At 40.0% G+C, this 15,492-nt stretch overlaps 1 protein-coding gene across 1 annotated transcript in view; it reads left to right on the forward strand.

The window, feature by feature from the left end:
• Positions 1–2,584: 2,584 nt before the first annotated feature.
• Positions 2,585–15,492, forward strand: part of PAFAH1B2 (platelet activating factor acetylhydrolase 1b catalytic subunit 2) — a 29,334-nt gene continuing 16,426 nt past the window's right edge. The window contains exons 1-2 of the mRNA XM_037147305.2: positions 2,585–2,702; positions 12,633–12,720. Coding sequence (XP_037003200.2) covers positions 12,640–12,720 — 81 coding nt within the window. The 5' untranslated portion in view covers positions 2,585–2,702; positions 12,633–12,639. The remainder of the gene's footprint in view (positions 2,703–12,632; positions 12,721–15,492) is intronic.

Consider the following 15,492-nt stretch of genomic DNA (forward strand, 5'->3'; position numbering starts at 1 on the left):
TATTTTCTCCTCACCATCTATGCTGCTTATTCTCTGTACCTTCTCTCCCCCCTCCTCCTCCCACTCCCCTGTTGCTAACCCTCCATGTGATCTCCATTTCTGTGGCTCCACTCCTGTTTTAGTTTAGGACACTCCTGTCCACTTAGTTTGCTTTTGTTTTAGGTGTGGTTGTTAATAACTGTGAGTTTGCTGTCCTTTCACTCTTCACATTTTTTATCTCCTTTTTCTTGGATAAGTCCCTTTAACATTTCATACAATAAGGGCTTGGTGATGATGAACTCCTTGAATTTTACCTTATATGAGAACCACTTTATCTGTCCTTCCATTCTAAATGAAAGCTTTGCTGTATAGAGCAATCTTGGATGTAGGTCCTTGCATTTCATGACTCGGGATAGTTCTTTCCAGCCCCTTCTTGCCTGTAAGGTCTCTTTTGAGAAATCAGCTGACAGTCTGATGGGAACTCCTTTGTAGGTGACTGTCCCCTTATCTCTTGCTGCTTCTAGAAGTCTCTCCTTCATTTTAATGTTGGCTAATGTAATTATGATGTGCCTTAGTGTGTTCCTCCTTGGGTCCACCTTCTTTAGGACTCTCTGAGCTTCCTGGACTTCCTGGAAGTCTATCTCCTTTGCCAGACTGGGGAAGTTCTCCTTTATTATTTGTTCAAATAAGTTTTCCACTTGTTGCTCTTTCTCTTCCCCTTCTGGTACCCCTATAATTCAGATGCTGGAACATTTAAAGATGTCCTAGAGGTTCCTAAGCCTGTTCTCTTTTTTTGAATTCTTGTTTCTTCCTTCCTTCTGGCCCACTCCATTGATTTGAGCTCCAGTTTTCTTCCCATCACTATTGGTTCCCTGTACATTTCCCTTCATTTCATTTAGTGTAGCCTTCATTTTTTCATCTAATTTGTGACCAAATTCAACCAGGTCTGTGAGCTTCCTAATCACCAGTGCTTTGAACTGTGCATCTGGTAGGTTGGCTGTCTCTTGGTCACTTAAAAGTATTGGCTCTGGGGCTTTGATTTGTTCTTCTGTTTGAGTCATAATTTTTTTGTCTGGTCGCACCTGTTATGTGAGGGGCAGAGCCTTGGGTGTTCACTAGGGCGGGTCAACCCAGTCACTGGGTTGTGACGCTGCATATGGGGGCGGGGTCAGAGAGGAGAAAATGGCACTTGCTATGTTCTATCTCAGATTTCAGTCCCTTCTGCTGCTACTTCCCACAAGCAAATTGGGCCCTTCTGGTGCTGGTTCCCGGGTAGGTGGGCTTGTGTACATTCTAGTACCCTTTGGGTCTTTCCAAGAAACTCTCCTGTGAGGCTGAGAGTCTCTCCCGGCACCTCAACCCCCATAAGTTTTTTCAATCAGTGCTTTTAGGCTTTATTGCCTGTTGCTGGGGCCCTAGGTTACGTGTCCTGTCTCACTGCCCATTTTTTGCCTCGTTTATCTGCACGCGAACATGTGTCCGCACTCAGCCAGCTGTCTCCTGCACCTCACTGGGTCTGCTCGTTTTCTCCCTGTGTTCAGTCTACCAACCACTGCTTTTTCCTTCCAGTACCCCTCTCTGCTAGCTGCTGACGCCACTCCTCTTACCCGTCTGTATGAATGGTTCATTGTTGGACTTCCATACAGTTCAATTTTCTGTCTGTTCTGGTTGTGTTTTTTTTCTAAATCTTTATTGTCCTGAAATTTGGTTGTGCAAGAAGGTACAGTGCTTCCACCTATGCCTCCATCTTGGCCAGAAGTCTGTGGTAATTGCTGACTGTTAGCTATTCTTTTCCTACGAATGTAAAAGTAAGTTATATTCTTTTCACTTTTTATCCAATTCTAGAGATTTTCCTGCTTTGCTTTGCTTTCTCTGGCCTCCATAGTCTATCACCAAGGGGTCTCATGTGACCATCTTAGGCTCCCTCCTTTGATTGTAATGTAAAAAAAATTAAGGTGTAAAACTGCTATTTTCCAGAGCATTTTCTCAACCCCTTGAGATTTTACTAACTAGTGCTTGTCATCAGTTTGACCCAAATAAACTCATAAAAATTCCTACAGGTCTGCACATTTCTTAGGTTGACACATTAAACTGGATGGATCATTAAGGAAAGGACTATAACTCACCTTTCCCCTATGGTATCACCTTAAGAGGCAGTCCCCCCCAAATACGTACATTCATCGTAGAAACAGAAATTCTACGTACAGGATTATTTCATTAACCTTGGAGCCCTACTTCCCTCCCACTTCCAGCAATCTGGTGTATTTCTCTCGGCAGAGAAGGAAGCCAGGTTGGCTGAATGGGAAGGGTATGGTGTCAGCATGAGGTTATACCACATTGTCCGGAGTGTCTTCTCCACTCTGTGGTGATATTAACACAGAATTGAGAGATGAGCGGCTGGAGGAAAGATAGAGGCCCGAGTCATGCAGTCTACAAGCAAAATAACGGCAGGACACAGAATAAAGTGGGGAACCTCCTGGGTCAAGGCTGGCGCCAACAGCAAACTCCAGCTGCCAGGCAGAGTAGACAGCAGGGAGCCACCCAGTCGGGCAGGATGGGGCGGGACATCCGGAAGCCATTTGCCTGAGTGGCGGGGAAACCGGAAGTGGGAGTGCTGGGACGACGAGGGACACACAGAGCGGGACCGCGGGACTGAGCGAGCAATAGACACGCCACCCGCCCACGCCGCAGCCGCTTGGGGCCCGGAGGGACCCTCTGCCTCAGTAAGTGCCTCCAAGGTCGGCGAGGGCATGTGGTTTAGAAGTGGAGGTTGGAAGGGGCTGCGATTTGTTATTGTGAGAGGCCCGCGACCTCCCCTCCCCCACCCTCCTGGGGCTGTCTCCCGCCCCCACCCTGCCCCAGCAGCCCCTTGTGGGGCCTCTTGCGCTAGCGCGCGCCCAATGCTCCGGCCGGGTGTTAGTTCCCCAGCGGCCCTCGCAGTTCTCGGACTTGGGGGTCGCCTGCTGGCCCCCTTGGAACCTTTCCCCAGACCTGTCGATTCTCTTCTGCAGCTGGCTGCTCTCTCTATCCCGCCTTCCCGCGTGGAGAAGTAACCATAGCGGGGTGCACTGCCCTCCCGCTGTCCACTTCCTGGAGGAGGCCTTCCTGCATCCCAAGCCCTTTTGGCCGGTGGTTCCCCACGGCGAGCACCATTTGTAGCAACTCTCCTGCCTCCAGTATCAACTGTTCTCTTTCTGCTCCACGCCCCGACGTTGCACCTCTGACCCTTCTCTTTCCTTCTGTCCAAGGGGCTTTTAACGCAGCCCAAACCACTTTGGTACTCTTTTTGTTGAAAAAGCTCATCTGTTTAGAAACTTACCCATTTTTTACTCTAATATATTGTTTGAATGCATAGACTATTAGGACTCATAAGGGATTGTTTCTTAGAGGCCTCTCCTCCATAGCACCTTACTTTAGAGACGGGACCCAGCGAGGTTACTTTGCCCAAGGTCAGCCAGCCAGTTAAATCTACCAGTGGACAGGTTTTCTTGCTTTTGTTTTGTTTTTTAACCTGATCCATGTCCACTTCCAGATCAGGACCTTCTAGTCTACAGGTTCGTGATAGATCCCTTGCGCGGTTACTCACTGTTGTGCTTTCCATAACTACCTCTACTCCAGAGTTGCTTGTCATAATGTATAATTCAATACAAACCTTAAGAAAACCAAACACTTGATATTCGGCCTAATTTTAGAGCTTACCCATGAAGAAAGGGAAGACCACCTGGACCCCACCCTAGGACCTTATTTCATGCTACTTTAAATTGGGAGAGGTGAGATAAAGGTGTGGAGAAAGAAGAAGGAGAAAATACAAGTGCTTGTCTTTCATGAACTTTTGAGTAGCCTTTGCCTTGGATGTGCCTGTGTCTTTAAATTCTTCTCCTGGGGACATTGTTCTCATAAAGGTTGCCTCCCTGTGGGGGAGCAAGGGAGGAGTAGGAAATCATTGTACTTTAATTTGTTAGATGGGGCATTTAATAATAAATTATGGATGTGCTGGAACCCTGAGACACACCCACCAGCCCCTGAGGCAGGGTATTCAGAATAAGGCCTACCTTCCCCTTAAGAATACCCTGCTAGCCGCCTCTGAAACAAAATAAAGTCTTTGGTCTGAGAGCAAACATTCAAATCTTTTCATTCTTAGTGCAACTTTCCCCTTCCACCTGTTTCCTGGTTAAAGTAAAGAAACACCAGCTCAGCTTGAGAATTTATAATTCTTTGTTGTTGGAACTGGTTTCTGATTAGACTTCACCGTCGGGTGTAAGTATCTGGAAATTGAGGTGTTATGCCGTCCTCAGTCCAAGTTAAGAAGAGAAGATAGAACATGCAGGAAAATTGGGATACGCTGTGTTAGGTCTCTTACTCCTCATCTTCTAGAGAGAACTCGTTTTAATGAACAATTAAAAGCTACCCTGGAATAGCCTTTCCTGGTCAGTTAACAGAACTTGTGTTCTTTAGGCCTTTATCTCCATTAGGCTGGGTTTTTCTGATTGCACCTGCTGTTTATGATCTCAGAAGTTAATGCTGCACAGGGGAGATTGATATGAATCAGTAAAGTGAGGTGGGAGTAAAATCCCTCCGTGTTGGTACTTTTTTGGTGTGTTAAATGATTACGGCTTGACCATTCTGAATACTACTGTTACAGTATTGCTCTCTACCTGAGGGAGAAACCCAAAATCATTCAGATTTTTGTGACCTACCACAGATTGTTCTCCAGATAGCTCTTCATTCATTCTTCATTTTTATTTTCACAACAGTTTACTTTCTCTAACTCTCAAATTATTTAATTCCTCTAAATACATTATTAGGTTGTACATTTTCAGCCTTGCTCTTAAAAGAGGAGATTGCATGCGTTTGTGGCTATTTTTCTTTACCTGCTGTTGTAAAATGTTACCAAGCCATACGCATTTGTAAAACTGAAAGCTACTTTGTATTATGAGATTTTGATTTGTCAAAGTAATACAAAATCCGAGTGTCTGAAGGCACAAAGAAGTTTTTGCCCAGTTACTGTGCCCTTGTAGAGGAAAGAGGATGACCTTGTATTTATAGTTTAAAAAAACAAAATAAAAAGAGTAGCTAATTGAAAATGTTATGTGGTCTTCTCCCAGTTCTACCTGCCTGGTAGTCTCAAATAAGTGACATTTTGATTCTCAGTTTTTCTGTTCGTACAGCCTTTTGTTTTTCCCAGGAAAAAAATGTAGGATCAAGATGAAAGTATTTTGCTCAGGGTATCAGAATGCTATTAAATTAGGGTAGAAATAATAGAAGACAGTAAGTAAATTGACTTAGTAAGTTAGAATTTGTCTTTGAACTATTTTCTCTTTTCTGATGTTCTTTGCTCAAGAGTAATATGCTTTGTAGGTATGTCACCCAGAATTTAAGTCCCAGCTCTTTCTATCATGAGTTCCCTAAAACTGAGGTTTGGTTTTATTTTTAAATACAAAGCTCCCAGCACTCTATGTTGTATATAGTAAGTTCTTAGTAATTCTTGATTGCAATTATTATTTTAGATCAGTGTTTACCTGTTGGAGGAACTCTGAAAATCCATGTCTATAAAATGAATCATAGATCTCAAGAGAGGGTGTCCCACCTATGGCCTACTAGCCACATGTAGCTCAGAATGGTTGTGAATGTGGCCTGACACAAAATCAAAAATTCACTTAAAACATCAGGGTGTGTGTGGGGGTGTGTGTGTGAGAGAGATCATTTGTTGGCAGTATATTTAATGTGTGGCTGAAGACAACTCTTTTTCCAGTGTGGCACAGAGAGGCCAAAAAGTTGGATACTCCTGGACTATTGGTCTTGAAAGTAGAGTTGTGCACCCCCGGGATGCAGAAGATGATACATTGTAATACAGGAGAAAATTTAGAGCTTTTTCAATTTATTTTCTTTGTATTAAAAAAACAAACTTTACTAATATATGTATTATGTTATATAGGTTAACAATATAACGAACAATACAATGTGCAGATTTACTATAATTCACATATTTAATTTATAAATAATTACACATTGAGATGTATTTTTAAAAGATTTTAAAAAATATTTGGACCCCACTAATCTGAACCAATTTTTATTCATGTGCTTTAGTTCATCTTTACGCTTTCTTATTAGGTATTCACCTAGCCTCTCTTTGAATCTCTTATTAAAGAAATCTACCTTGAGAAATAGGAAATGCTGTTTTGTAATCATATTTGTTCAATATTTGACTCACTCTTTATTTTTGGCCCTGTCTTCATCTTTGGGGACATGCAGATAAGTCTAATATCACTTCCTAGTAATCTTCCAATACTGTGGCAGCTACTTACATCCTGTGTCTTCCTTTTCCCCAACCAGTTTTTCTATAGCTACCTAGTTTATACATACCTAGTTAAATATATTTTATTGATTATGCCATTAGTTGTCTATTTCCCCCCTTCATTTCCCCTCCATCCTGCATACCCCTTCCCCACTATTCCGCCCCTTTTTAGTTTATGACCATGTGTCTCAAGTTGTTTAGATTCTATATTTCCCATACTATTCTTCCCCTCCCCTCTATGTATTTTCTACCTATGGTCTATGCTATTTATTCTCTGTACCTTCTCCCCTCTTTTCCTCCTCCCACTCCCCTGTTGCTAACCCTCCATGTGATCTCCATTTCTGTGGTTCTGTTCCTGTTCTAGCTGTCCACTTAGTTTGCTTTTGTTTTAGATGTGGTTGTTAATAACTATCCTTTCACTGTTTGCTGTCCTTTCAGTGTTCATCTTTTTTATCTTCTTTTTCTTAGATAAGTCCCTTTAATATTTCATATAGTAAGGGCTTAGTGATGATGAACTCCTTGAATTTGACTTCATCTGAGAAGCACTTTATCTGTCCTTCCATTCTAAATGAAAGTTTTGCTGGATAGAGCAATCTTGGATGTAGGTCCTTGCATTTCATGACTTGGAATACTTCTCTCCAGCCCCTTCTTGCCTGTAAGGTCTCTTTTGAGAAATCAGCTGACAGTCTGATGGGAACTCCTTTGTAGGTGACTATCCCCTTATCTCTTGCAGCTTCTAGGATTCTCTCCTTCATTTTAATGTTGGCTAATGTAATTATGATGTGCCTTGGTGGGTTCCTCCTTGGGTCCAACTTCTTTGGGACTCTCTGAGCTTCCTGGACTTCCTGGAAGTCTATTTCCTTTGCCAGATTGGGGAAGTTCTCCTTTATTATTTGTTCAGATAAGTGTTCCACTGTGGCTGTTCCTCTTCCCCTTCTGGTACTGCTATAATCTGGATGTTGGAACGTTTAAAGATGTCCTGAAGGTTCCTAAGCCTGTCCTCATTTTTTTGAATTCTTGTTTCTTCATCCTTTTCTGTTTGGTCATTTTTTTCTTCCTTCTGGTCCACTCCCTTGATTTGAGTTCCAGTTTCCTTTCCATCACTATTGGTTTCCTGTGCATTTTGCTTCATTTCAATTAGTTTAGCCTTCATATGTTCCTCTAATTTGTGACTAAAATCAACCAGTTCTGTGAGCATCCTGATCACCAGTGTGTTGAACTGTGCATCTGAGAGGTTGGCTATTTCTTGGTCGCTCAGAGTTATTGGCTCTGGGGCTTTGAGTTCTTCTTGAGCCGTAATGTTTTGTTCTGTTCCCGCCGGTTATGTATGAGGGGCAGAGCCTTAGGTGTTCACCAGGGCAGGGCCACCCAGGTCGCTGGGTTATGATGCTGTATGTGGGGGCAGGGCCAAAGAGGGGCAGTGGCTGTCCCCTCTGTTGCTTCCCGCCGATGGGCCCTGTGTGGTCTGTCTCACTGCTCGCTCCTTTGCCTGATTTATCTGCACGTGAATATGTGACCTTGGTCAGCCTGCCGCCTTGCGCCTTCACTGGATCTGCCAACCACGGCAGGTGCGCCTGGGTAGGTCTGGCCAAGTTTTCCTGCGCAAGCCCGCTCCGCCAGTTGTTGGCTCCGCCCCTCTTACTGGTTTGGCTGAATGGTTCATTGTTGTTGGACTTCCGTACAGTTCAATTTTCTCTGTTTTGGTTGTGTTTTTGTTACTAAAACTTTGTTGTCTTTAGACTTGGTTGTGCGAGGAGGCACAGTGTTTTCACCTACACCTCGATGTTGGCTGGAAGTCCTATACATACCCATTTTTTAAAACTATTTGGACAGATTTTTAAATTTCTTAACATCTTGACTTCTTTCCTCTAGAGATTCTCCTGTTGTCAAAATTCTTTGTAAGTTTTTCGACAAGATCTGAACATGGTATCCCATGAACTGAAATGAGTGTAAGGCACTGAATTTCGTCTTTCGGTGGTGAGGGAAAGATTATTATGAAGGTGCCTCATATTGACTGTTTGTCACTCTTGTCGTTTAAACAGTCTCCTGTAAAAATAGTTTCAGCTCTGTAATAGAGCAGGACAGATTATTTTTCTCCTTCAGTAGTGGTCTCTCAATTAACTCTGTGTAAGTTAATTTTTGCCTCAAAATACCCACCATGTTCATTGTTTCCCCGAGTGGTAAAATAAATAAGAACAACCTAATGAAATGGTTGGGTTTCTTAAATCTATTTTAAAAGTTAGAAAATAGACTTTTTCCATTGGTGGATGGAAAATGGAGCTGCTGTTCTATGTGTTTACATTATCTGCCTAATTTTGAAATCCTAAGGTGAGAAAATTGGTTGCCCTTTGTCTGTTTTATGCCAGTAGGACTTTTGATCAGCAGGGAAGAAAGTTACTTTTTAAGTTAAAAGTATTAAACATTATGTCATTCCCTTTATTTAGCCTGAATAGCCCAACTTACATCTAAAAATTGAACTTAGACCCAAAGACACTTTTACATAGAACATATAGATGTTTTATGGGTTTAAAAACACAAGCTAAAACCCAAGATTAAACAATTCTATATGGCTGTTTGTTTTAGTCCCTTTAATCATTTTTCTTTATGCATCTTTTAATTTTTCCACACCTTTTTTAGACAAACTCCAAACAGATATCATACATATAGTCTGATTGGAGCTATACAGATTCACCTTATAGTTCTTCCCGATTCTTGTATTTTAAATCTATGTTTTTAGTTCAGCATAGTATTTATATATGTCTTTTTAAAAATATATTTTATTTATTTATTTTTGAGAGAGGGGAAGGGAGAAAGAAAGAGAGGGAGAGAAACATCTGGGGATTTGGCCTGCAACCCAGGCGTGTGCCCTGACTGCAAATTGAGCTGGCAGCTCTTTGGTTTGTAGGCCAGCACTAAGTCCACTGAGGAACCCCATCCACCGCTATATATGTCTTTTGAATGAAATGGTTAGATATAAGACCCTCATTAAGGAGTCACCGTGAACTTTTTTCTGATCATTGGGCCGTATGTGGCATAGTGGGTCAAACAAATCTAATTTTAGTCACTTGCTCTGCAAATTACCTAAATTGTCTGATCCTCATTTTTCTCATTTTGCAGCATTTTTGTGAGGATTGGAGGTGGTAGGTATAAAACATAACATATATAGTCCTTCATAAGTAACTATATTTTCTTTTATTTATAGATTTTATTCACTTATTTTTAGAGAGAGGGGCATGGAGGGAGGAAAAATGGGAGAAAAACATTAATGTGTGGTTACCTGTTGTGTGCCCCCCACCAAGGACCTGGCCCACAACCTAGGCATGTGCCCCAACTGGGAATCAAACAAGCAACCCATTGGTTCGCAGGCTGGCAATCCACTGAGCCACACCAGCCAGGGTGGTAGCCATACTTTCTGATAGTCACAAATTTTAGTAATCTAAAGAAATATATACATAGGGTGTGGATGGTATTTTACATCTTTAGTCAGATATGGCCTAAACCCGAGCCTAATATTTTTAAATATATTTTATTGATTATGTTATTACAGTTGTCCCATTTTCCCCCTTCATTCCCTCTATTGTGCACACCCTCTCCCACCCACATTCCCCCCTTTAGTTCATGTTCATGTATTGTACTTATAAGTTCTTTAGCTTCTACATTTCCCATAATATTCTTACCCTCCCCTCTGTCTATTTTCTACCTACCATCTATGCTACTTATTCTTTGTGACTTTTCCCCCCTCTCTCCTCCTCACATTGCCCTGTTGCTAACCTTCCATGTGATCTCTATTTCTGTGGTTCTGTTCCTGTTCTAGTTGTTTGCTTAGTTTGTTTTAGGTGTGGTTAGTAATTGTGAGTTTGCTGTCATTTTATTCTACCTGCTTTTTGTCTTCTTTTTCTTAGATAAGTCCCTTTAACATTTCATACAATAAGGCCTTGCTGATGATGAACTCCTAAATTGACTTTAGCTGGGAAGCACTTGACCTGCCCTTCCATTCTAAATGAAAGCTTTGCTGGATAGAGCAATCTTGGATGTAGGTCCTTGTCTTTCATGACTTGAAATACTTCTTTCCAGCCCCGTCTTGCCTGTAAGGTCTCTTTTGAGAAATCAGATGACAGTCTGATGGGAACTCCTTTGTAGTTTACTGTCTCCTTATCTCTTGCTGCTTCTAGGATTCTCTCCTTCGTTTTTATCTTGGCTAATGTAATTATGATGTGCTTTGGTGTATTCCTCTTTGGGTCCAACTTCTTTGGGACTCTCTGAGCTTCCTGGACTTCCTGGAAGTCTACTTTGCCAGATTGGGGAAGTTCTCCTTTATTATTTGTTCAAGTAACTTTTCTACTTGTTGCTCTTTCTCTTCCCCTTCTGGTACTCCTATAATTCGAATTTTGGAATGTTTAAAGATGTCCTGGAGGTTCCTAAGCCGCTCCTCATTTTTTAGAATTCTTGTTTCTTCATTCTTTTCTGGTAGGATATTTCTTTCTTCCTTCTGGTCCATTCCATTGATTTGAGTCCCAGTTTCCTTCCCATCACTATTGGTTCCTCGTGCATTTCCCTTCATTTCACTTAGTTTAGCCTTCATTTGTTCCTCTAATGTGTGACTAAAATCAACCAGTTCTGTGAGCATCCTGATCACCAGTGTTTTGAACTGTGCATCTAATAGGTTGGCTATCTCTTCATCGCTTAGTTGTATTCGTTCTGGAGCTTTGATGTCTTCTTTCATTTGGGCTTTTTTTTGGGCGGGGGGTCTCAGCACATTTGTTACATACTGAGGGGCGGAACCTTAGGTGTTCACCAGGGTGGGTCAACCCAGTTGCTGGTTTGTGATGCTGTATGTGGGGAAGGGGTTTGAGAGGGAATAATGGCACTTGTTCCACTCTCTGCCGGATTTTAGTCACTTCCCCCACTTCCCACAAGCAACTTGGGATCTTCTGGTGTTAATTCCCATGTGGGTGTGTTCGTGTATCTTCTAGGACCCTGTGGGTCTCTCCAACGAACTCTCCTGTGAGGCTGGGAGTCTCTCCTGGCACCTCAGCCCCTATGGGTGTTTTAAATTGGTGTTTTGAAACTTTCTTTCCCCTTGTTGGGACCCTGGGTTGGGTGGTTTGTCTCGCTCCCCAATTTTGCCTGGTTTATCTGCACTTGAATGTGGGACCACCCAGTCCTCAGGCTGCCTTGTGTGCCCCTCCCACAATCTGCTGCCTTTTGCGCCTGGGGTCCTCCAGCCACTGCTGTGCTGGGACCCCTACCCCTTTCTGCCCAGGCGTCCGACTCTGACTCTGCCCCTCCTACTGGTCTGGATGAATGTTTCTTCTTTAACTCCTTGGTTGTCAGTCTTTTCCATACAGTTCAGTTTTCTGTTGGTACTGGTTGTTTTTTGTTTCTAAACTGTTGTTGTCCTTATTTTGGTTGTGTAGGGAGTCAGTGTGTCTACCTATGCCTCCATCTTGGCTGAAAGTCGAACCTGATATTTTTAAGACCTAGTATCATTTGGAATTGAGCTACTTTGTTTGTATGATTAGTGGTAAAATGCAATAGTCTTTCCAGGAATGCTTAACTGTATTTGAGAATGACAAAGGAAGAAAAAAGCCTCCTTTTTTATAAAACACAAAACCCTAGATTTTTCTTTTTTATCATCTTTTGTATTTGCCAAATGATCTCTTGAACCTAACGTCTGTAGTGTGTTTCTCCATTGTTAGTTTCTTATTCGTCTTTCTAGTATATCGGAACTTATCATTTCTCTGCATTTCAGTTATTCTCTAGTAGCGGATGCCATATTTGGGCTCATTGTTAATAAAATGACCTTAGTGGACCCTGTCAAAAGTAAAAATACCTAGTAAGTGTTTCTCAAAAACCAGAGCCAAAGTCTGTGGTCAATTTTATCATAATATGTATCATAGTACAGTTATTTGTGTGATGTTAGTAACTGGTGGATTCTAGTCATTGCTGTAGTAATTTTTAAGTGTATAAACTAACATTCTAAAAGGCTATAATGTCGATTTCATTGAATTATAAGTGTCTAGTTTCTTGTGGCACTTAGTAGTAACAGTTAAACATAATCATGAAAAATTAATATAGATGTATATACTAGGGGCAGGTTTTTTAAACATAATGCATTGTTCCCTAGTGATAGTCAAACCTGCCTGGAAATTTAGTGTTGCTAGATATTTATGGGACGTAATCAGTTGTGTCCTGGAATTCATCTCTGTTGAAAATAAAGTCCAATAGTTTTGTTTCTGTGCAAAACCACAACAAAACTTAAATTTTATTTAAAACCTGGCATGTAGTATTTAAGTGAGCAGTAACAAGTAAGTATTCCTGTTAATGAATGAAACATGACAGTCATTTTTTTCTTTAGGTCTAGAATGAGCCAAGGAGACTCAAACCCAGCAGCCATTCCCCATGCAGCGGAAGATATTCAAGGAGATGACAGATGGATGTCTCAGGTAAAAGTGCACATGTACTATTCACATGAGATGCGTTTCTTCAGTTTTTGAGAATTTTTTGACCAGAGCTGCAAAGGAGTGTTTTTAATGGTCAACAAGAATTTCTTACTGTAAATAAAAATCTAACATTAGAAATCTCGTGCCTAATCACTAAGTGACGTTGGAACTGAGGAATATTTTGTAAGCATGGTAATTGTCCCTTTTAATTTAATACATAACAATGTCTCTATAGCATTCTTTTTGTAAGCTTTTTAAAATTATACAGTACTACAAGAAAGTTTTTAAAGAAATCTCTGTGTCCTTCATCTGCACTTTCCATTTAACATTTGTCACATCTGCCTGATGGTTGTGTCTGTGTGTCTATCCTAATACTGCTTTTTTCTGAACCATTTGAGAGTAAGTTATAGTCATCATGCCCCTTCACCTCTAAATATTTCAGTGTTTTCTAAGAAGTGACATTTTCTTATATAACTATAGTATAGTATTAAAATCAGGAAATTTAATATTGATATTATACTGTTACCTAATCTCAAAACCATATCCCGACTTCTCCTGTTGTCCCAATAATGTTCTTTATGTCATTTTTCTTCCAAGTCTAGAATCACACATTGCATTTATTTGTCATATCTCTTTATTCTTCTTTAACCTGAAACATTTCTTAGACTTCGTTTTTTTATTACATTGACAGTGGGAATAGAATGGGCCATTTATTTTTTATAGAGTCCCTCAGTCTTGAGATTTTTTTTCCCTCATAATCAGGATTCAGAATATGCATTTTCAACAGGAATATCAGTGAAGTGCTGTCTCCAGATCATCACACAGAAAGCACACGATGTTGATTTCTGTCATTGGTGATATAGTAAGTCCTCACTATCGTCAGTAGGTTCTGTGACTTTAACAAAATGGTGTATAATGAAACCATTTTTACTATACACTATTTGATGTAAACAAGAGTTAAGTTCCTACAGTATTTCATCAACATTATAACAAAACGACATTGAATGAAATGACATTATTTGAGGATCTACTGTATTAACTTTGATTACTTAGTTAAGATGGTAAGTTTTTATTTTTTATAGTATGGACCCACAGGTTCTTGTTTTATTCAGTGGGTTATAAATTATTGTAATTTTGAAGCTCAGACTTTCCTAGGTTTAGCAAGTGGGACCCCTTTAAGCTGGTCCTTTTGTCTTGATATATCCCCCCTTTTTTTAGCACTTTATGTTCTTCAATATTCTCAGCTTCCTTTTAATAAATTGTTATTACTTAACAGTAGCCTATATTTAACCTTTATCTGTTAGCTCTTTGAAGTAAATTGCTATGATTTCAAGTTCCCAAAGTTTCATGTTTTAGTATTTAGTGATTCTATTTATATACTTTGTAGTTAAATAGCATTTTCTTTCTGTTTTTGTCTTCCCAGGTTTAAAAATCAGTCTCTCAACCAGCTTATTCTGAGTGGTAGTTAGGTTTTTTCCAGCTTTTCGCACATGGATTGACTACTTGATTATTCTTACTCAATCTTACTCATTTCTATCTTTAAAGAAATATTACAATATATTGTGAGCATTGATGTGTTTACCACAGACCCTAAAAAAATTTCATAATAGCAATGCTGTTTCTTGTATACCTCTCAGTGATCACATTTCTTTCCATTTCCTTTTTCCACCCCTGCAAACCAATATCCTAAATTTGGGGGTTTTTCCCCATATATTTCATACTACTGGCATGTGTGTAATCTCTTTGTAATAAGCACATTATAGTGTGTGCAGTTGTCAGATTATAATGTTGTATAGCTGGTACTTACTGTTATTAAGCCATTGGTACCTCAAAAAAAACTTTTAAAATAATATATAGTGTTTCTTGCATGTTTTAAAACTTTTCATAAATAGTATCTTTCTAAATGTGTTTTTCTATAGGATATCATGCATGTTAAAAGTGTAGCTATCATTTCTTTTCTCTTTCTAAGTAGTATTCCATTGCTCTGTATGAAAATACCACAATGGATCTGTCCAGTTTTTTCATTGATGGACATTTAGGTCATTTATAATTTTATTAAAAGTAGTAAATAAATGCTTTTATTTATTTTAGTTAGCAGGCTTTAAATAATTAGCCGTGACTGGAAAAAAATTAGTCAAGGAAGAAAAACAGGTATGAATATTAAAATTTTTTCAAACCATGTATAATACAGAAGAACTAACTTTACGATTAAAATATGCACACAGGATTTGATTTTTAAATGTAGTTCTCCATTGAAAGGAACCAGAGCTTCTTGGAGAAACTATGGATTCTACAACTAGAATAAAAAAATAAAAGATGAGCCAGGTGCATCTTGTACTGCAAGAAAGCAAGGAAGTGCTTAAAAGAGGAAAGGGAACAAATGGATGGCAGGAGTATCATTGAAGTGATGTGTCCTCAGCGTGATACTGGTTTGTCTCACTGATGATACAAATTTTGACTATTTGGAGACAGTTTGATAGAGTACCTGAAATACAAAGTTGGAAAATTTGAGCAACATAATAAATGATGATGTTGGTTTATAATTCAAAAAATAAAGTAAATATTTATGAACCCAATTCTATAAGTAAATGATTGGATGAATAAATAAATAGGGGAGTTGGGACACGTCTTCCTTAAGGAAGAATTTTAATGGGTGAAAAGATGAGTGATTAGCTCTGACTGGTGTGGCACTGTTCAGGCATCATTCTCACAAAACAAAAGGTCGCTGGTTCAGTTCCTGCTTGGGGCATATACAAGAGGCAACTGATTGATGCT

The sequence above is a fragment of the Artibeus jamaicensis genome, unplaced genomic scaffold, assembly GCF_021234435.1.
Source record: "Artibeus jamaicensis isolate MK-2021 breed Jamaican fruit bat unplaced genomic scaffold, CSHL_Jam_final contig_196, whole genome shotgun sequence".
In the NCBI taxonomy this organism is placed as follows: domain Eukaryota; kingdom Metazoa; phylum Chordata; class Mammalia; order Chiroptera; family Phyllostomidae; genus Artibeus; species Artibeus jamaicensis.